Source organism: Micromesistius poutassou (genome assembly GCF_964030765.1).
Source record: "Micromesistius poutassou genome assembly, chromosome: 1".
Lineage (NCBI taxonomy): Eukaryota > Metazoa > Chordata > Actinopteri > Gadiformes > Gadidae > Micromesistius > Micromesistius poutassou.
The window spans coordinates 3919935-3941623 of record NC_140271.1 but is presented as its reverse complement, the minus strand read 5'-3'; the positions used below and the strand labels follow the sequence as shown (position 1 = coordinate 3941623).

General features: G+C 49.4%; 2 protein-coding genes across 4 annotated transcripts in view; one reads left to right on the top strand and one right to left on the bottom strand.

The window, feature by feature from the left end:
- dock6 (dedicator of cytokinesis 6) overlaps positions 1–21689 on the top strand; it is a 46934-nt gene that overhangs the window by 9361 nt on the left and 15884 nt on the right. The window contains exons 10-30 of one of the 3 annotated variants that reach the window (XM_084488202.1): positions 342–422; positions 1903–2059; positions 2614–2747; positions 3740–3833; positions 4197–4359; positions 8851–8968; positions 10563–10633; positions 11152–11290; positions 11857–11958; positions 12504–12590; positions 12971–13202; positions 13725–13889; positions 14178–14350; positions 15523–15624; positions 16207–16293; positions 16672–16767; positions 17667–17807; positions 18608–18721; positions 19462–19632; positions 20349–20488; positions 21418–21587. In XM_084488202.1, the coding sequence (XP_084344328.1) occupies positions 342–422; positions 1903–2059; positions 2614–2747; positions 3740–3833; positions 4197–4359; positions 8851–8968; positions 10563–10633; positions 11152–11290; positions 11857–11958; positions 12504–12590; positions 12971–13202; positions 13725–13889; positions 14178–14350; positions 15523–15624; positions 16207–16293; positions 16672–16767; positions 17667–17807; positions 18608–18721; positions 19462–19632; positions 20349–20488; positions 21418–21587 (2737 nt within the window). The remainder of the gene's footprint in view (positions 1–341; positions 423–1902; positions 2060–2613; positions 2748–3739; positions 3834–4196; positions 4360–8850; positions 8969–10562; positions 10634–11151; positions 11291–11856; positions 11959–12503; positions 12591–12970; positions 13203–13724; positions 13890–14177; positions 14351–15522; positions 15625–16206; positions 16294–16671; positions 16768–17666; positions 17808–18607; positions 18722–19461; positions 19633–20348; positions 20489–21417; positions 21588–21689) is intronic. The other 2 variants (XM_084488201.1, XM_084488200.1) reach the window with 2 other exon arrangements.
- Positions 4366–7554, bottom strand: angptl8 (angiopoietin like 8). The gene is made up of 4 exons (XM_084488210.1): positions 6921–7554; positions 5354–5503; positions 4896–5006; positions 4366–4802 (listed from the first exon to the last, which is right to left on the bottom strand). The coding sequence occupies exons 1-4, from the start codon at positions 7254–7256 to the stop codon at positions 4785–4787; spliced, it is 615 nt and encodes a 204-aa protein (XP_084344336.1). The 5' UTR covers positions 7257–7554; the 3' UTR covers positions 4366–4784.

Genomic DNA, 21689 nt, shown 5'->3' with positions numbered 1-21689 from the left:
AACTCTGTGCAAGTGCTTGAGAGTGATGCGGAAAACGCTTTGTAAAATATCGGATGCTCATTTAGGAGTTAATTTAGGAGATGACACATGAAACCTGCACAATGTCCGCCATAGCCGTCCCTTAGATTAGTTTCAAGGCTGTCAGAAACATTTTCATATTCTTTCAAACTCCAAAGAATTGCTGCAGTCAACGCAGTTACATGAATCAGGTTTAAATGGGAACGTCCTCCTATGTGCCGTCCATAGCTCACATAGGGATCTGTAGAACCTGTGAAACACTGATGGAGTTGATCCGCGGTGACCTAACCCCGGTGTCCGCTTGCTTGTGATTTGGCGTCCAGCTGGAGAAAGTGCTGCAGCAGGGTGACATCGGCGAGTGCTGTGAGCCCTACATGGTGATGAAGGAGTCGGATTCAGCCAAGGTGCGTAGGCGAGCAAGACATAAGACCGCTTTCTTTTCATGTATTTTCTAAAGAAAACTGCCGTTGCACTACTGAAACTTGGCAGCGGGACGTGCACGATCGCTGCCAGGTAGGTCTCGTCTGGGCACGGGGGGGTTACTCAATTCTGTCTGGCGCACTTTGCAATATTTGCAGTTCTCCCTTAGCTGTGCTCTGTGCCAGCTTTTTTTTTCCCAGCTTTTTTTGGTCTCCAATAAATGTGATTTAAAGTCACATTCCCCTATTATGTAAATTACCAAAAAAAAAAAAAAGTATACAACGGTCCAGAATATATATTCTCAAGGTTTATATATTAGTAGTTGCTAATCAAATGTCCTTTTTCTTGGTGATCGTTTTGGAGGGACGATGCCAACATGTCCCCTTTTGTAAAAGACGTCCCCAGAATATTTTGCACTTTGAGCCCCCTTTCTGGGTTGTCTAGGATGAAATGGAGTGGTTGACACCGACATTTTGACGATTGGTCCTGTATCGGGTATTTGGCTCATTTAGAATCGCCCCTGCCTGCATCAGAATGGCCGGCTACAGGCATTCACAAACCTGTTCTTAAAACAACCCTAAACGTTAGTTTTCAGAAATGTGCAACTCACCGAGTGGTTAGTGGTGTTCGTTGATGTTCCAAATCAAGTATCGTAGCGAAATACCGTTTCTGTCGTGTTTTTTTTTTTTTTTTAAATATATTTTTATTTTATTTTATCCCACATAGAACACACATATAACAAACTACAGAAATGGGGGAAATAAAAAAGGTGGAACAGCACGCAGACAAACATAATAGACAAAGAAATACAAAAACAAACAAAAAAAAAGAAAAAAAAAAAAACAATTTATAAGATTACCACAGATTACCTGTACATCTTTCAGTTACTAAGAGTCATTCAATCATTTGTGAAAAAATATAAATAAAAAACTACTACAGCCGTACAGTTTACATGATAGAAAATAGTTAAGGGAAAAAAAAAAGAAAAAAAAAGAGTAAGAGGAGGGGAGTGTAGCCTACCCAGCCACCACCTCTATGAAGGAGCGCCAAGTCCTGTGGAAGCTCTCCTCAGAGCCCCGCAGAGTAAATCTCAGTTTTTCCAACGCTAGTTGTTGCATGGCATCTCTCCTCCACATTGTGTGAGATGGTGGGTTTGCCTGTTTCCAGTTGAGCAGAATGAGTCTGCGGGCCAATAGTGTTGTGAACCTAGCCACAACTTTATTAGACCCCCTCAGGGGGCTGTTCTCCCCTGCAACCCCAAAGATGGCCAACACCGGGCCTGTCGTGTTTTTATTTGGCATTTTGGAAATCCCATTGATTTCTGTCGGAAGTCTTTACGTTGTAGTCTTTTCGCTCGGCTCTCCATCTCAACAGTAGGGCTAGAGCCGAGTGAAAAGACTACAACCAAACGTACCGGAATGCCGGAACTCTCCTTTAACCCTCCACTCCTCTGGTCCCGCGCAGCACAAGGAGAAGCTGGAGAAGCTGCGGTCGCAGGCGGAGCAGTCGTGCACCCGCCTGGGCCGCTTCCGCATGCCCTTCGCCTGGACCGCCATCCACCTGCTGAACATCGTCAGCAGCGTGGGCGGGCTGGACCGCTCCGACCCCGACTCAGACTCTGGTACCCTGCCCCCTGCCCCTTGCCCCCTGCCTCCTCCATTTGTCTCCGTGGCTTCGTTGTTTTGTGGTTGTGTTATTAATATGTATGTGCATAAGGGACTTATGCACATACATAAGTGCACATCAAATATTAAAAAGGAAAAGAAAAGAAAATCAGTTCAGTGTGCAAAGGGTGTTAAGTTATGGTGTCTTTATGTATCCAAAGTGACATCATTGCAGTACTTGCACAAACCATTAGGCTTTTAAACCAGAACACTCAATCTACCCCTCTTCAAACTGTTCAATGCACCCTGCACTTTAGGCAAGCACTTTTAGTATTACTATGATATGATTATAATGTCTTTTTAAACCTATTTATGATTATGTCATTTTAGCTTATATTATCAAACTGTCAGCGCAGTCTTGGAGCGAAGTCAGGATTACATTTCACTGCTTGTTGTACAGGTTTAACTATGCATGTGACAAATAAAGAATCTTGACTCTTGACTCTTGAGATAGACTCACGGCTCTTCTGTCGTTTGACCTGACCGGCTTTTCTCTCTCCCGCCGCTCCAGAGAAGAAGAGCCACAGTGGCACATGGAACGAGAGGAAGAAGAAGGGATTTGAGCGCATGAGCGTGGGGGAGGACATGTGCAACTTTGCCACCTTCCGGCCGGCGACACTGACCGTCACCAACTTCTTCAAGCAGGTCAGAGCCGCGGGAGGGGGGTGGGGGGGGGGGGACATAGCCTGGCTACTGCCAGACCAAGCTCAATCGTCGATCACGCCTCTTGTGCTGAGGAAAATGACAGCAGCTTCCCCAGACCAAGCTCAGTCTATGATTGAGCTTGGTCTGGGGAAGCTGCTGTCATTTTCCTAACCGGCGTATTTGAAACGACTCCGCCGTGGCTTTCCTTTCGTCATTGTGTTAAAGCAGCCAATAGCGCGCCAAGGGGGAGAAGCCAGCTTGGTGATTGACTCCCCCGCAAAAGCGTATCGGAAGCAGAAAGAAATGTATTGCTCCTCTCCAGACCCTGCCGCAGGGCGAATTCAAATCGCTGGCAGGTCTAGTGGGGGACAGGGTGTCCTAGCTTCACAGATGATGAACTGTGTTGTTTGTGCCCCTTGCCGTCTCCTTGGCAACAGTTTGGTACACTGCGGCTCGTCTCTGTTTGTCAGTTTAGTTTTTTCCTACAATACATTTGTCTACATTTTTTTCCCCGAATAAGCGCAGTACTGCTAGTTTTTGGCATGAGCTGTTTATACTTAATAATCAGCAGAGCACTAGACCCTTCTCACAGAGGCGTCGTCGCAGAACTAACACAGGTGTCGCTCATAGCGCTGATTATAATTATGGGTCTGCCACTATATGTAGAATAAACTAGCAGAGATGGTTGTACCCGTGCCCTGGTACATCAATAGGAGCAGACCGAAAATATGTATTTATGTCCTACGGTGACAAGACAAAGATTTAGTTATGCTTTAAAATGTTCTAAAATGCATTCTCAATCCGTCACGATGTAAGGGATGGAAAATGCATTCGACAGCGTCAAAACGCTTCTACAATTGGTACAGTCTATAGTTTTTTGCTTCAAGTAGAAAGCTTCTCCTTTTTAAATGCGGCGTAAAGAGACGTTTCTGAAAGCTGCCTCCATGTTTTGTGCAAGCAATGACCCTGGTGGTCTCTGTGTGTGTGTGTAGGAAGGAGACCGACTGAGTGATGAAGATCTGTACAAGTTCCTGGCCGACATGCGGCGGCCGTCTTCTGTCCTTCGACGACTCCGGCCTGTCACGGGTTAGTCAGGGCACGCACGCACGCACGCACGCACGCATGCACACACACACCCACCAACATATGTGCACACAAAGACAAGTAATGTACAAAGACCTTTATTTAAGCAGTATGTACAGGTGTAAGGTGCACAGGTAAAAAATAAGGCATACAAACAAGCCCAGTGCAAACAACCAAAACATATTCTCACATTCATAAAAAGTGCACACAATGTATTCAAAACTTTATTCTCTCTCTCTCTCTCTCTCTCTCTCTCTCTGCCTCCCTCTCTCTCTCTGCCTCCCTCCCTCTCTCTCTCTTTGCCTCCCTCCCTCTCTCTCTCTCTCTCTCTCTCTCTCTCTCTCTCTGCCTCTCTCTCTCTCTCAGCCCAGCTGAAGATCGACATCTCCCCGGCGCCCGACTCCCCCCACTACTGTCTGTCCCCCGAGCTGCTGCACGTCAAGCCCTACCCGGACCCCCGCGTGCGGCCCACCAAGGACGTGCTGGAGTTCCCGGCGCGCTACGTGTACACGCCCCACACCACCTACAGGTAGCTGCCCCCCATTACCGCTGCTCGTGCACCGCCCCCATTACTGCCTCATTCCCATGCCGCCATTGCTGATTCCGTATTCACTCTGGAACATTCTATCTCAGTCATTCATTCATTCATTCTCGCGCTCTTTAATTCACTCTACGTTCATCCACGCTCACCGTGTTCATGGTTGCTGGATAAACCTCCATTTCAATACTTTCACCAGAGCGCCACATAGTAGCCAGTGTCTCTATAAATAAACGCTCAAAGCCACGCACATGAGATAATCATAACGATAACACAGTATTTACACATATTTACATATTCACACACATCGACACACACTCGGGTGAAATCACAGACGCTCCATCAAAGTGTTGTCGCCGTTGTGGAGGTGGAGGTGCTGCACTTAGTCTGGCCGCTCCGCAGACTTCCTGCCCCAGCTAATGGTCCTCCTCGCTCTGAGATAAAGACAGGGTCGTGGTAAACGCACTACACCCAGAGATGCCACATTAAGCTGTTGGCGTTGCGGTTTTGGATAGAGGCTGACCCACCATTTGCAGGAGTCTGGAGAGCTGCTGGTTCTGGCCGTCCATGATCTCTTTCTGGTACTTGGCGAAGTGCTGGAGCATCCTCAGGATGTCGGAGTGCTCGGTTGTCTTCTCCTTAGAAACGTCAAAGAAAGAAAGTGCGGGGTGTTGGTTTGGCCTTTCTCCGCGCACGGCTGATACAAAAATGGTGGGTGGTGGAAGTTTTAAAGGGAGTGCGTTCTTTTTTTTCACTCGCGTAGCAACAGAAATAATTGTCGAAAACGCAATCTTTGTAAGAAATATATAAAGATTGACACTTGTTTTACAGTGGAGTTATAATAACACCCAAAGTCATAGTTTCTAAGCGTTTTCTTTCTCCATACTGTTGGCCCATACAGCATTCATATTCAGGCTAATTCTAAGTCATTATCAGAGAATCAAAGGGCTAGAGCTCCCTGAAGCCGGCCCGGCGCTGCCTGTACCTGTAGGTGTTTGATGTGGGTGGCGAGGCTGATGCCCAAGTACTCCTCCACGTCCCCCACTCGGGTCCTGAGCCCCTGGACCTCCCAGTCCACCCGGGCCAGCATGTCTTGAGTCGCCCTGCTCTGGGCGTGGACCCCGGCCATCTGGAGCTGTCAAAAGAAGCATCTGCCCACTTAATCCACCTCCTCCTCCTCCACCACCTCCTCCTCCTCCTCCTCCTCCTCCCACCACCGCACACAGTGCAGCTGGCAGCTGCCTACGCTACAATATGATACACACACACACACACACACACACACACACACACACACACACACACACACACACCTGCCATTCTGACACACACGCATACATACACGCACAAACACACACAGGGTGGCTTTTAACTGCCATTCTGACACACACACACTTGGCATGGCTCTCTACTGACATTGTGACACACAGGCGCGCATACACACACACACACACATACACACACACACACACACACACACACACACACACTGAGATTGCTTGTATCCCGCATTTTTTTAACGACCACGTTCAACAGTGTGAACTACGTGGATGATTTTAAAAAAAAATAAACAAGCGACGCAAATGGCCTCCCGCAGCCTCATTGTGTATTCCCATCTCACACACGCACACACACACACACGCACACACTTTGTTGTTTGTTTTGCATTTTGGCAGAGGAAAATGTCTGCTTGATTATGTGTGTTCAGCTGTGGGGGCCCTCCATGCCCGGCAGCCCAGAGAGACGGGGGAGGGGGGGTGGGGGGGGTCTGCGATTATACTGTAGGATCTCGGCCACTTGGCACCGCGCCCGCGTCTCGCACCCGCCGCTCGAAACGGATCCACCGGTTGACAATAGGCGCCGTGCTGCTGTCCCGCGTCTGTGATTCACCGTCGAGGGAGGGCTGAGGATAGGTGGTGGACGTCACCGCAGGCGTCAGGCCGCGGGTTAGTGGGTGAAATGGAGAACAGGGACCAAATAGGACGTTTGTCATTTTCCCCGTTTTTGGAAATTTTGTGAAATGAGGCACGCCGATTTACAGGTGTGTTGTTTCCTCGTAAGCCGCAGGTGGATCAAATCTGTGCAGGCAAAGCCCACAGCCTTTAAGAGCCCCTCGGGAAATGTTCAAAGGATCTCTAATCGTCGCGCTCGGACAAAAGTCAGCATTCAATTTTAGCTTTCAACAACAATTTTAATTAAAAAAAACACGCAGGCGTGCGCTCTCTCCTTCATCCTGCGTCGTCTCCATCCATTTTAGGGACGGGTAACCCGAGTATCTCGCCGGCGACCGTACCCTTAAAGGTGACATACTATACCACCAGGGGTGAGTGGTCTGGATAGATCAGTCTACCAGCCTACCCAGTGGACTGTACAGAACGTTGCTCTATCTTTCCGTCTATACATCTAGGTGGACACGGCCCCCCTTGTGATGTCAGAAGAGGCAGATTTTCAAAACGGCTCGTAGCGGCTAATCACACTCACAGCCGGTGGTATAATATAGTCACCTTTTTTAAAGAAGCGCCACAATGCTCCTCTTACGCTGGCCTCCTCACCTGTAGCTGGTGCAGCTCCTCTTTAAGCTGCCCCTGGGCAGAGGACGCCCTCCGCGCCTCCTCCATCAGCAGCCCCAGCCAGCCGTCGTGGGCCACCAGCGACTGGCCGATCGCGTCTATCTTGCTCCCGGTCTTTTCCTTCACCTGGCCGAGTGCGTCGGTCATCTGGATCACGCCGAACGCCATCACGTTCACGTCCTCCTTCGCGGCAGCGCCGGCGGGGACCCCGGGCCCGGGAGTCGTTTCGCGCTGCTGCACGGGGCCCGCGTAGCTCCCGGACACGAAGACGGCGCAAAAACAAACCAGACGCCACCAAGTGCTCTGAGGCGGCTTCATGTTACCTGGCGGTTTGGAGGGGGGGCGGCGGCGTACTGTACGTCCTCTGGCTCAGAAGCCCGATAACTAGCTCAGAAACACGATAACAACAATACCCGGGCGTCTGAGCCAGAGAAGGACACACTATTGTTGTTGTTATCGTGTAGGTATTGACACGGCAGCGCTGCTTCATGGGATGCAGGAATCTGCAACGCCGTTTGTCACTTTGAGGAGTCACGGTTGCTGCAGGGCTTTTCCAGTGCTCTAAAGAGTGGCTTCCTGAGCTCCAGTTTCGCAGAGGTTTGCTTCGACTTTGCCTGTGCGTGCCCCTTTTTATAGATGGATCTATTGGTTTTCGATGCGCAACTCGAGTTAATACTTCACACTAGTGAAGTATTAACTCGGCTCGTGTCCAACCAGAGGTGGGCGTGCTCTTCGTGACCCTGGCTCGAGGTTCTGCCCCCTTCGATTGGATCTCTTTTCTGCCCTTTTAACCCCAAATACACCCCCCCATCCCAAGCCATAATTTGTGCATAATGATAATAATAAGGTAATTCCCTTATGGTCATGTGGACGACTTCAACTCTTTAATTCCAATTTTCTCATGCAATAACGATGACAATTGAGCAATAAATGCCGACTGTACGTGGTCATCCCGTGTGGTATCAGCTGTTTCTCTGTGCCGTCACACGATCAGCCGCTGTAAGACGGGTGACCTATGGTTACCTCCCGTGTTTGACTTGGACAGAAGGCGAGGTCGTGCTCACCGTGCCGCGCAGCCCGTGACCTCGCTGGGTCGGCCCCCGCACTCTCGTGATCCCATACGGGGACAAAATCAGTATGGCGCTTGGCTTTCTCCTCTCTGGTGCCCATGCCTATTCTGGGAATGGAAAGACGAATGCCGTGTTTTGGCTTCTTCTTCCAAAAATTCCCTGTTGTGTAGATTTGTGGTTGATTTAGAGTTGGTGAATCCCTGACCCCACAGGGAAGAAGAATGTTGTTTTCTCTTTTTTTTTTTAATCTAACAAGCGGCTTTGATATTTGATACTGCCAGCTGCAATGTGTGCGGTGGTGGGAGGAGGAGGAGGAGTAATATTTGCGTATTTAGTTTGCTTAATGAACTGCAACTAGGGCTTCAGGACACAATACATGAATAAGCAAAGTTTAGCATGTTGTTGCTTTTGTTTTATCGATTTGGTGACAGTTATTTTTCGACATGGAGTTTTAACTGTATATTAATATCCCTTTAGAGCATGTGCACATGGTACAACACTGTGCCCTGCATAGTGACACTCAGATGAAATATTGTGTCATTCAACCAAGGGTTTTGATTGGGGTGCATAATGTAATTACCGGTTACCATGTAATTACCAATCAATGCATTTATGTCTCAAGCTAGTGCAATGCCCTTCTGTCCACCAACTCCATCAACAAGACTAACCATGCCTCTTTCTCTTCTCTCACTCTCTCTTTCTCTCTCCCTCTCTCTTTCTGTCTTTATCCGTCTCTCTCTCTTTCTCTTTCTCTTTCTCTTTCTCTTTCTCTCTCTCTTTCTCTTTATCCATCACTCTCTCTCTCTTTCTCTCTCTCTCTCTCTCTCTCTATCTCTCTACAGGAACCTGCTGTACGTTTACCCACAGAGCCTGAACTTCAACAGTCGCCAGGGCTCGGTGCGCAACATCGCGGTGAAGGTTCAGTTCATGGCAGGGGAAGATCCCAGCCTAGCGATGCCTGTGAGTTACAGACCCCCCTCCACACACACACACACACACACACACACACACACACACACACACACACACACACACACACACACACACACACACACACACACACACACACACAGGCACACACACACACACAGGCACACACACACACACACACACACACACACACACACAGGCACACACAGGCACACCAACATACACACACACACAGTCACACACACACACAGACACACACACACACACACACACACACACACACACAGGTGCGCGCACACACACACACACACACACACACACACACACACACACACACACACACACACACACACACACACACACACACACACACACACACACACACACACCTGGCAGGACGATGGCCTCCCTCTCCAACAAGGACACTGCCAGAGGCCTGAAATACGATGTGCTGCGCTGAGGTTTCAGTGAGCACCAGCAGTTCTTTTACGAGCTGCCGGTGCGTTATGTAAAAGCCCCCCCACCACCGCCACCACCCCCACCGCCGCCGCCGCCGCGCCACCACTACCACTACCACCACCACCGCCGCCATCACCACCACCACCCCCACCACCACCACTGCCACCACCACCACCACCACCACCACCTCCACCAGCGCCTGATTGAAAAAGCTGCATTACACCGCATTGATCTGACAAATTTCTCTGAGGGAAACGTATGCAAGCATTGTTATGAAATACTTCCACCCACCAAGGTGCTTACTGTATGTGACAGCAGTTTGCGGGGGTAGAAGTTGAATGATATGGGTATAGCTTTGCAGCAAAGCATAAGTTTTCACATATTAACTTCGAACAATGTCCAGAGAATCAGGTACAGAAATTGCCCTGTTTTGCCCTTTCATGCAACGTGACTTTGTCCGTGTCAGACGCGTTGTCACGGACTGGACGTACTCTGTTTGGTTTAGGCGAGGGATTGTGCATGGGTGTAGCGTGCACGAGGCGGGACAATGCGGAAAATCTCAGTGTTTTGTTGATACCGCATCTAAGATGGCGGATGAGACTACCTGCTCAGCCGTAATGATGAATGTGTTTTTGCCTTGATATCAATATCGCATGTATTCGGACATATGAGTCACATGATAGAAACGTCGTCAACACTCGCTGGGAATTCTTCTTATTTTTCTTTGCATTTACCTCCACCTACTGTACCGGAGTAGAACAGGATCTAGTCCGGACCATGACCTGCACTTTTCACACATGTGGGCTCAATTACACACACTTCGTACTAATCTGTTTTATGACCGGTCCAACTGATTTATTCCCGTTCTCATCTACAGCTCCCTCCGGTAAGGTCTAGATCAGTTCAGGTTGTAACACTGCTACAGATTTATTGGGGCCAAAATTCCAATGTTATAAATTCTGGGATGAGCAAATCTGGATCAAATTGATTGTAGACACTACATCAACAAATGTATTTATTATTAATTAATGTTTTTCATACTCAGTAACCAAAGGCAGAATAATTCAAACATTGCAGAGGCTGAATTATTATAAACCTAGCGGTCGATTTAGCCACCGATGGCCCAGGGTGACTCGCCTTCAACTTCTGCCTGTGATCTTGACAGGTGATCTTCGGGAAGTCCAGCTGTGCAGAGTTCATGAAAGAGGCGTACACGCCCATCATCTACCACAACAAGTGAGACCCCCCTTTGGCATTCTCTCCATCACACTCTCTCTACCTTTGTATCTCTAGCTCGTATCTCTACATTCGTATCTCTACCATCATATCTCTACCCCGTATCTCTACCATCGTATCTCTACCTCATATCTCTACCATCGTATCTCTATCACGTATCTCTACCTTCGTATCTCTACCCCGTATCTCTACCTCGCATCTCTACCCCGTATCTCTACTCTGTATCTCTACCTCGTATCTTTACCATCGTATCTCTACCATCGTAGCTCTACCTCGTATCTACCCTGTATCTCTACCTTCGTATCTCTACCTTTGTATCTCTACCTCGTATCTCTACCCCGTATCTCTACCTTCGTATCTCTCCCTTTGTATCTCTACCTCGTATCTCTACCCCGTATCTCTACCCCGTATCTCTACCTCGTATCTCTACCATCGTATCTCTACCTCGTATCTCTACCTCATACCTCTCGCCCTCCCCCTCTCTCTCTCCCCGCCGTGTGACCCTCTCTCGCCCCAAGGTCTCCGGAGTTCTACGAGGAGACCAAGATGAAGATTCCCGCCAACCTGACGGACAACCACCACCTGCTGTTCACCTTCTACCACATCAGCTGCCAGCCCAAGCAGAACACCCCCCTGGAGACCCCCGTGGGCTACACCGTGAGTGCCCCCCCCTCCCCCACCCACTCCTCCCCCCAGCTCACCTAGGGAGGACCGACAACACATTCATTTTAATTTTTTTTGGATTCAGTTTTGGATTCATGGATTTTGATCTCTAAGGTGGCAATCTCATTTTTTGCATTTAAAGAATAATGTCTAATAATATAACGATAATAATATAATGATAATAATGCCTGTTCAGACACTATATCGCTGAATGAGGTAACACAATGTTGATTGGAATGATCGCCCACTGAGCACTTGCGTTTGCAGTATTAGCAACGTTACAAACAGGTTGTCGGTGGCGACACAGTTTGTATCGCTGGGAAAAAATGATCGCTTATCACCGAATCTGCCCTCAAAAAAAAACACGAAACCTTCAAGATGGCCACTTTACATATAAATACGAATATGTAATATTTACCCGACGATCTTTAAGTGACATTTATCCATTTTATAACTGTAAAAAACGGATCCATAATGGCGGCATCTGCCGCAGCATATGCTGGCGACCCGGCCTGCGTGTGGTGGCTGTGCTCAGAGTGTGTGTGTGTGATCCCCCACAGTGGATCCCGCTCATGCAACACGGCCGCCTGCGCACCGGCTCCTTCAGTCTGCCCGTCTCCGTGGAGAAGCCCCCGCCCAGCTACTCCGTCCTCACCCCCGACGTAAGTAGTAGTAGTAGTGGTAGTAGTAGTAGTAGTAGTACTGGTGGTAGTAGTAGTAGTAGTAGTAGTGGTAGTGGTAGTAGTAGTAGTGTATACTACTAGCATCGTCATTTCAATTTGTAATTAAAAATATTTCAAACCATGTATATGGCAATATATTTATAAAGTAAATATTGTTTTCTCGTAATTTATTGCTGTCATGATTTGATGAAATATCAGACCCCTAGTGTAAAGACAACAATAAAAAATGATTGGTTACTGTTTTACTATTTAGCCATTAAGGACGCTTTTATCCCAAGCGACTGGAGTAGGTAAAGTGGCTGTAGTCGCCTGTCTCCGGGCAGACTACAGACACTAACTCCAGAACTGCCCCTTTAATTATCCCTCGCCCCCCAACCGTCGCGTGCGTGTGTGCGTGTGTGCGTGTGCGTGCGTGTGTGTGTGTGTGTGTGTGTGTGTGTGTGTGTGTGTGTGTGTGTGTGTGTGTGTGTGTGTGTGTGTGTGTGTGTGTGTGTGTGTGTGTGTGTGACGTCTCGTCTCTGCAGGTCCAGCTGCCTGGCATGAAGTGGGTGGACAACCACAAGGGGGTGTTCAACGTGGTGGTGACTGCTGCCTCGTCAGTTCACACACAGGTAAAACACACACACACACACACACACACACACACACACACACACACACACACAGGTCAATAAATAAAATTGGACACACATGCATACACACACTCAATAAATAAAACACACACACACACACACACACATTCTCATACACACACATATTCTCACACTCGGGTCAATAAATAAAAAACACACGCGCACACACACACACCTCCCACTCAGCTAAATAAAGGTCAATAAAACACACACTTCGGGGTAAAACGAAATAACAAGCACACATTTGCACGCACAACACCCACGCACAAACACACAGTCCCACCCCCCTGCTGTTCATCCTCCCGTTCACCTCCTTTGAACTTCCCCCCCCCCTCTCCCCACCTTCTCCCCGGTCGTAGGACCCCCACCTGGACAAGTTCTTCACGCTGGTGTACGTGCTGGAGGAGTACTCCTTCCCCTACCGCCTGAAGGACGTCATCATCACCGAGGCCAACATGGAGGGCGAGCTGAAGGCCAGCATGGCGGCGCTGCGCGGCGCGCTGCTGGACACCTGCGTGCGCTTCCTGCACCAGCTGCTCAGCAAGCTCATCCTGCTCATCGTGTACCCGCCCGTCATCGCCGGCCAGATCGGTGGGGCCGCCCTTTTTTTGCTTCTCTGTGCTTTTTTTTTCCTCGGCGCTCTAAGGTCGTCGGTTGCGGCGCTAGTGGACTTTAGCCGCTTTGCTAAGCTGTTTTTGTTATTATTGTTGTTGTGGTGGGAATTGGATGGGTTCAATTTAAATTTGAACCGTTTCAAGTCAAATTTCCACCATTTATTGTGGTGGAAATTTGACTTGAAATGGATTGTTATATTTGGTCACTGGTCTCACTAGGAGAAAATAAGTGTTAAAAAGAAGACAAAAATAAACAAATGACTTGCCTATCATCTGTGACTTTAATAGCTACTCTGACCAGGTGACCAACTCTAACTCCTTAGCTGTTCCTATCTTGATCATAGGCTTTAACTGTTATAACCCTAACTCTATTTTCACCCTCTTATCATTTGCTTTGGAGTGAAAGCATCCGCTCAGTATGACTCTAACGCTGACTCTCCACATTTAAATCGAGATGTGTAAGTGGCTCCGCCCTCATCCCTCCTCGTTGTCTCCGCAGTCAACCTGGGCCGGGCGGCGTTCGAGGCCATGACGCTGCTGGTCAACCAGATCCACAAGAACCTGGAGGGGAACCAGGACCAGCACGGCCGCAACAGCCTGCTGGCCTCCTACATCCACTACTGCTTCCACCTGCCCACCGTCGAGCCAAACATGCCCCCAACAAGTGAGCGCTTTGATTGATTCCGTGGCTTTAAAGTGAGAGTCGGACATACTTTAATGATTAAACAGGAAGTCGATCTGTCCGGAGGCGGGTCTTTGATGGATGAACTCAAGGTAGATCTATCTGGAGGCGGGGACTCCCATCACCAAACCGGATGTACAGCCGTTGACGGATGCAGTGTTTCACACACCGAGCGGTTTAGCAGCGAGGGCCGGCAGGGATCCTGTCAACACTTATCCTATCCTCTTCTCCTCCTTCCCCTCCTCCTCCTCCTCCCGTCCTCCGGAGCAGCGGGCGCTCCGCCCTACGAGCTGCCCATCCAGTACGCCACGCTGTCCCGCGCCACCGGCCGGCCCAGCAGCCTGCACCTGTCCCGCTCCAAGAGCATCAGCAACTCCAACCCCGACCTGGCCACCACCCCGGCCACGCCCGACCAGGAGGTGCAGAGGATCATCGGCAGCAAGGTAAGCTGGGGGGGGGGGGGGGGGGGGGTACCTCCATCTGTTGAGACCTGATTGGTTGTCAAGGGAATGATGTTTAATTTTTGGGAGTTGTATGAAATCATGTGTAATAAGGAGAGCCCACGTGCACACGCGTAAATCAAACTCAATCTGGTTAATCAGTTGATTTTATTGACCGTCGTTAATGGATTTTATTTTCGTGAACATTATGCAGTTAAAATCAACAGATAACTGGATCATCTTTCAACGCACTTTTTTTCATTTGAAACACGTTATGGTCGCTGTTTTCTGTCATATTGCACCAGAAGATCTGTGCATGTAAACGTACGTATTAACCGTTATACATTTCGAAATACTAGTCATTGTTAGCCGTGGATTCTTTCATTGCATGATCAACAACGGTGCCCTGAACATAAAATGTTTTGGATTGTAATTTGAGTCAGTGAATGACTTGTAAAGAAGTTTAATCTGGCATCTGTTTCAGGAGAGAGAAAGAGGAGCGGGAAAGAGATACAAAAGATCTTGAGACCCCCTTCCTGTACATACTGTTCACACAATGCCTTGTTTGTTTCAGGAGAGAGAGAGAGAGAGAGAGAGAGTTGTGAATACATTGTGTGCATTTTTTCTGAATGTGAGCTGAGAGAGAGAGGGGGGGAGAGAGAGACATGGTTTATAACTGTGTTACGTGTTGACGTCACCATTTGCTATCTTTAGTAACAGAGTTTTAGGATTCAGCACAATGGCATCGTTGTTCCGCGCCTCCCCTGGATGAATGTTGTGGCTACTCAAACTCCGGCGTCCGTCTCTGGAGCTGAGCTTGTTAATCTGCTCATCTTGGGATGCCGGGGAACACTTGCCGATGGATAGGTTCTGTGCTGAGAGGCTGTCGTGCTGTTATACTACTGTGTGTGTTCCTTGTTGCTTCTCCTCCCTGCTTCCCCTTTGTCCCCCCCCCCACCCCACCCCACCCCCCTCCACCCCCCTCTTTCCCCCCCCCCCGGTTCAAACGACCCTGATATATTCTCTTTCTCCTCACTTTCTCCCTCCTTTTCCTGCGCTGTGTGTGTATTTGTGTGTGTTTGTGTGTCTGTGTGCATGTGCATGTGATTGGGTCTGTGTGTGTGCGTGTGATTGGGTCTGTGCGTGCGTGTGTGTGCGTGTGTGTGCGGTGGCAGGGCATAGACCGCTCCCATTCTTGGGTAAATTCTGCTTATGGCCCCGGGGGCCCCCGATCGGTGCTCCGTCGGAATCCCAACTCCAGCTGTGATCTCAAGCAGGTGCCTCTCCTTCTCCTCCTCCTCCTCCTCCACCTCCATTAACCCCTCCACCCTTCACCTCCATCTCCATCCACCGCAATGCACGTCACCTGTCACGTCTCCCGCTACCACCCCAACGCCGCTCTGTCCGCCTCGGTCCCGGCTGCTGTCAAAGCCTTTTTATTTTTTTAAGTATCATCCAGGGCTGTTGCTGTGCTCCACTTTGACCGTGGAGCTCCTTGCTCCGGGCTCTATTGGCCCGCCTGCGGGGGCCTCGGCTGATGTGATAGGCGTGTAGCCCCCCCCCCCCCCCCTTTTTTTTTTTCTCTCCACTCCCAACGAGTCATTTTTCACTTGAACAATGTCGACGTTTTGGCTGATGTTGGCATGTTCCGCCGCAGGCCAGTCGGTCGTTACCAGCCTCTGCACTCTGGAAAACCACAGAGGGTTCAGTTTTTTTTTCTCTCTGGCTGTGTCACCGTCACCTCAGATTCACCCTCCCTTCACCCCCCCTGTCTGTTATCTTCATGTTTTGTTTTTGTTTTGTTCTTATTCTTTTATTATTTTTTTATAAAAACGTCATCGCTCATCGCTGTACGCCAGGCAAACGAGCGCAGCTGCAATCGCATGTCTGCCTTTTTGGACAGCGCCACCTTGTGCTCAGTACCCACAAGGCAGTTGGCCAAGAAGGTAAACCTGGCGTCCATTTTAACCCACTAACGCATTCCGACATCACACCACATCACCACCATCATCATCATCATCTTCTTCATTTATTGTGTGTTTATCTGTTGCACTTAATTTGTTACTTGAGAATCTGTTGCTGCATAGCTTATATATATATCTAAATCTAGATATCTATATCTAAATCTAGATATCTATATCTAGATAGGGATCTATAGATCTAGATCTATAGATCTCAAATAACAACACAATTACCTTCACAGTGGATGTTCCCTTGTTTCTAAAAACAACTGCATTGTTGTTGTGTTTGTCCTGGTGGGGCGGGGCGTGTGCTTGGCGTGTGCTTGGCGTGTGCTCGGCGTGTGCTCGGCGTGTTGCGTTCAGCTGCTCCACGAGGAGCTGGCGTTGCAGTGGGTGGTCAGCACCAGCGCTGTCCGGGAGGCCTCCCTGCAGCAGGCCTGGTTCTTCTTCCAGCTCATGGTACGCACCAGCACGCACGCACTGAGTCACTGAGTCACACACTCACTCACTGAGTCACTCACTCACTCACTCAGGCACCCACACAAACACTGACTCACTCACTGCGTCACTCACTCACGCACTCACTCACTGAGTCACTCACTCACTCACTCACTTTGGCACCCACACAAACACTGACTCACACACTCACTCATTTTCACTCTCTCACTTTGGCACCCACACAAACACTGACTCACTCGCTCACTCACTCACTCATTCACTCACTCAGTTTGTCACAAACACACTCACGCACCCACTCACTCACTTACTTTGGTACACATGCACACAATCACTCACTTTGACACACTCACACACTCACACGCTTGCTCCATCGCATCCAAATCAAGTGTGTTCTTTAAGAATCACTGGGCTGCATGGTCTAATGGTGGAGTTCTCCACTCCAGAGTTTCACCTGAGGGTCCTTAAAAAGTCTCCTCTTGTCAACAAATAGCTACTGGTTTCTGTTAACGTTAGAAGTCAAAGTCAGCTTTATTGTCAATTACTTCACATGTACCAGACATACCAAGTTATGGAGAAGACGTTTCTCACTATCCTACAGTGAACAGATAGTGCACAGGCACAACAGATAAGACTAACGCTCCTAACACTAAAAGTAAACATTGAAGCGCACAACCGATAAGGACATTTACTAATATTAAAAAGACAGACAATAAAATATAAGAGTCTACTATCCAGTTCATTTCATCTACTCTGGGTAAATTCAACTTCAACAACATCTGGCTCGCGAACACCGCTGCACCATGTGCACGAAAACTTCTCCACCCGTTCGTCACGTGTTCTCCACGCGTTCTCCACGCGTTCTCCACCCTTACCCTCCCCGTCTCCACCCCCCTCCCCAGACCAAGAGCATGGCGCACCACCTCTTCATGTCCTCGCGGATGGACCTGCCTCGCCGCCAGCGCTTCCCCGACCGCTTCGTGGACGACATCGCCGCGCTGGTCGGCGCCATCAGCTCGGACATCGGCAACCGGCACCAGAAGGTGTGGGACCCGCCCCCTCCCCCCCCCCCCCCCCCCCCGGCGCCAAGAAAGTAGCTCCATCACAAGCGGCTTAAGTAATTGCCAGAGAAGGCAGAGGAGGAGGATGAGGATGAAGATGAGGAGTAGCAGGATGAGTGTTTGCAAACAAGCTGACTGGCCCGTATGGCGGCGGGTGTCAGTGTCGGTTTCTGTCAGCAGGGGAAAGTAGCTTAACAAGGAAGTACCGCCCCCCCCCCCCCCCGCTATAGGCTGTCAATCACAGGCTAATGTATCCCCACATAGTGCCTGCCCTCGCAAAGCTCCACGAAGCCTTCATTGCAATGAATGACCGCCTCTCACAATGGATTAGAGGAGATGGCTGCGCTTTGACAAAGCAGCTTTAAGCAGTGCTTTCTCTTTTCTTTTCTTTTTTTTTGAACTAGCTTAGTAGAGTCCTCCAAATCGATAACGCCCTGTAGGGCTGTGCCAATTGTGTTTTTGTTTTTTTGAGCTGGTGGTCCGTGTGTTTTGAATCTCCTCCCGCTCGTCCGTTCTTTATGAATTGCATCGATCTGTCGTTGCCTGGTCTCTGTTTTGTTGTCTGCTCTGTCCTCACCATATGGCTTCTCTCTCTGTGTCTGTCTCTCTCTCTCCTGCTCTCTGTGTCTGTCTCTCTCTCTCCTGCTCTCTGTGTCTGTCTCTCTCTCTGTTTCCTGCTCTCTCTCTCCTCTGTTTCCTGCTCTCTCTCTCCTCTATTTCCTGCTCTCTCTCTCTCTGTCTCTCTGTCTCTCTGTCTCTCTGTCTCTGTGTCTCTGGTCCAGGACGTGGAGCTGGTGGAGAGACTAAACACCAGTCTGGCCTTCTTCCTCAATGAGCTGCTGTCCCTTATGGACCGGGGCTTTGTGTTCAACCTGATCCGCTCCTACTACAAACAGGTGGGACATACGTTGACACACACACACACACACACACACACACACACACACACACACACACACACACACACACACACACACACACACACACACACACACACACACACCACTGAGCCACCACTGTTGTTAGTCACACACACACACACACCCCTACTACTGACTCCTCACCTGATGTAATTCCTGCGCAATAAGTCAGACCCCTTTGTCTGCTGTCCTTCCTCTAGTTTCTGTCTTCAGGCATTGTGCATCGGGGAATCCCGCAGACACACACACACACACACACACACACACACACACACACACACACACACACACACACACACACATCTCTTTTTTAATGAAGTTTTAAACTTGATCCCCTCTGTTAGGCCCACAGAGCGTAACAGTAGATCCTGTGTGGAGGACCACAATGGAAATAAGTCCTGGACTTTATTGTGTTTTTATCCTCGTTTGTATTTGATGTCTTTTCATGTGTGTAAGGCATTTGTTCGATACAATTTAATAAATCAAATCCAAATTTAAAAAAAACTGCTGTACCGAAAAACATACCGAACCGTGCCTTAAAAACCAAGGTACGTACCGAATCGTGACTTTTGTGTATCACAACACCCCTAGTGTCTTGCTGCCCTCAGAACCCCAGCTCTCTTGAGAGGGGGGGGGGGGTGCTGTGATCCTCACGGTGTACAGGGCCCCTCGTCCCCGTGTCTGATGTCCCCCATTATGTCATCGGGGCCTCTCAGATTTCCAGCAAGCTGCACACGGCGCAGAACCCCAGCTCCCTGAGCGCGCTGCGGATGGACTTCACCCGCATCGTCTGCAGCCACGAGCACTACGTCACCCTCAACCTGCCCTGCGCCACCCTCAGCCCCCCCGCCTCGCCCTCGCCCTCCACCTCCTCCACCACCTCCCAGGTAGCAGGGCGACCGACCCACCCCACACCTCCCTCACCTCCACCCCCGCCTCCGCCGCCGAGGCCCTCAGACACAGGCTGAACTGGCCACGCCCTTGTTGTTGTTTTCCATAGTAAAGGGTGATTGGCACTAAGCCTGGTTGTTGAATCGTTAGCCTCATTGCATAATTGCCCGAGTCGAATTTTGGCCAAATTGTGATATTGAGCTTTCCACTACTCTCCTAACGCTGCTGATTCACTGTGCCTCATTGGCTATATCCTAAGCCAATCAGGGTTTATTGACATCGTACGATTGCACCACTCGTGTTGTTTTTAAATTTTTTAAAGTCTCCGGCCAACTGACCGAGAGGGGCTCAAATTTACACATCGGGACTTTAAGCAACCGCAAGTTCGGTGTAGTAGCTGTAAGAATGATCTGATTTGTTTCATTCTATGCATTTGTTATTGTCAGTGATTAATAAGTACATGTCAATGCATAGAAAGTGTGGTCTTACTTCAGTACTCCCTCCCTTCACTTTAACCAGCTTATAGAAGCGACGCATCTGTTGCTTATTACAACATTGTAACCATCATTATTATTGCGGGGGTTTCTGCCGGGGGAGTGGACGTCTCGATGACCAGCTCCGTTTTTGTCTGTGTAATTCGATAATACGGTGATATCACGGCGACCGCGGGGCCATAATATAATAACAGATCTGTCGTCGTGATTCCCCTCAGAGCTCGGCCTTCTCCAGCATGGTGCAGGACCCGGGCGTGGCCAGCATGTTTGAGCTCTCCGTCCCCTTCCGTCACCAGCACTTCCTGTCCGGCCTGCTGCTGTCTGAGCTCTCCCTCATCCTGGACCCGGACGGGGAAGGGTGGGCACACTGACGCACGCACACGCACACACGCAGGCACGCACGCGCACACACGCAGGCACACACGCGCACGCACACACACACACGCACGCACGCACGCACGCACGCACACACGCGCGCGCGGCCACACGCGCATGCACTGTATTTAGGGGGTCAATTTGGGGCAATTTGTTGTGTAGCAGATAGTATACAAATCACACACAATATAAAACACTAAACAATCAATAAATAGTAGTCAATATAAAAAATAGTAAATATAATGATACACTCAAATTTTGGTTTTCTATTTATGTTGACTTAAACACAACAATTTGTTGCATATGTGTGCCTTTCTTTAATTGTACTATTTTTGTGTCCTATATTTCATGACACTGGTGTTGGGAGACTAAACTGCTCCTTTTTTCTTGTCTTACTTGTCATTAGCTCACTGTTAGGGCAGGCTATACATTCACGTTGAACTGACATTTGACTACAAAGCTAACATCAGAGTTGCTAAGGAATAAAAATGGATGGATCAAAGTTCTAAGAAAAAAAGATCTACCATAGGCCTATGTGCAATACTGCTTGAGTATTCGTTTAAATGTAATTGAAATCATTCCCAGCATCTCAGGCGACGTCACTCAGCCACCGAGCCCCATTACGTCGTCCGCGTTGCTGGGAATGATTTTCTGACTCATTGAAGGGAGGCGGGAAGCTCGTATGACATGCATGAACAAAGGAACCTGGAAAGGCTTAGTTCCCGCAGTGTTAGACAAATGGCGCCCCCTGCTGGCCACACGCGGTACCCCAGGTTCCAACCGACCAGTACGGTCTATGCCCTGTCTATGCACACCGAGGGGGGGGGGGGGGGGGCGGACAGACCTTGGGACCGATGCTCGGACGTCCGTAGTGAAAAAAACCAACCTGTCGTCCGCCTCCCCCCCCCGCAGGGTCTTCTTCCTCCACAAGAAGGCCATCAGCGCCGTCCACTCCCTGCTGTGCAGCCATGACGCCGACGCCCGCTACACGGACCCCCAGGTCCGGGCGCACGTCGCTCAGCTCTACCTGCCGCTCATCCTCATCGTCATGGAGACGCTGCCACAGCTCCACGACTTCACCGGTCAGCCGAGTGACGTGCGGATATGGGTGTTCAATCCCTACCGCTTTTTACATTATTCTGTTTTTTTTACGCCCCCCCATATTTATAATTGATTAGATTTGA

What these genes read in the sequence shown, in the direction of transcription:
- angptl8 (XM_084488210.1), bottom strand. Translation starts at nt 7,256, where the DNA reads ATGAAGCCGCCTCAGAGCACTTGGTGGCGTCTGGTTTGTTTTTGCGCC. An exon ending in AGGAGCTGCACCAGCTACAG is followed by an intron (nt 5,504 to 6,920) that starts GTGAGGAGGCCA and finishes TTCTTTTGACAG; the next exon opens with CTCCAGATGGCCGGGGTCCA. An exon ending in CCCACATCAAACACCTACAG is followed by an intron (nt 5,007 to 5,353) that starts GTACAGGCAGCG and finishes GACGTTTCTAAG; the next exon opens with GAGAAGACAACCGAGCACTC.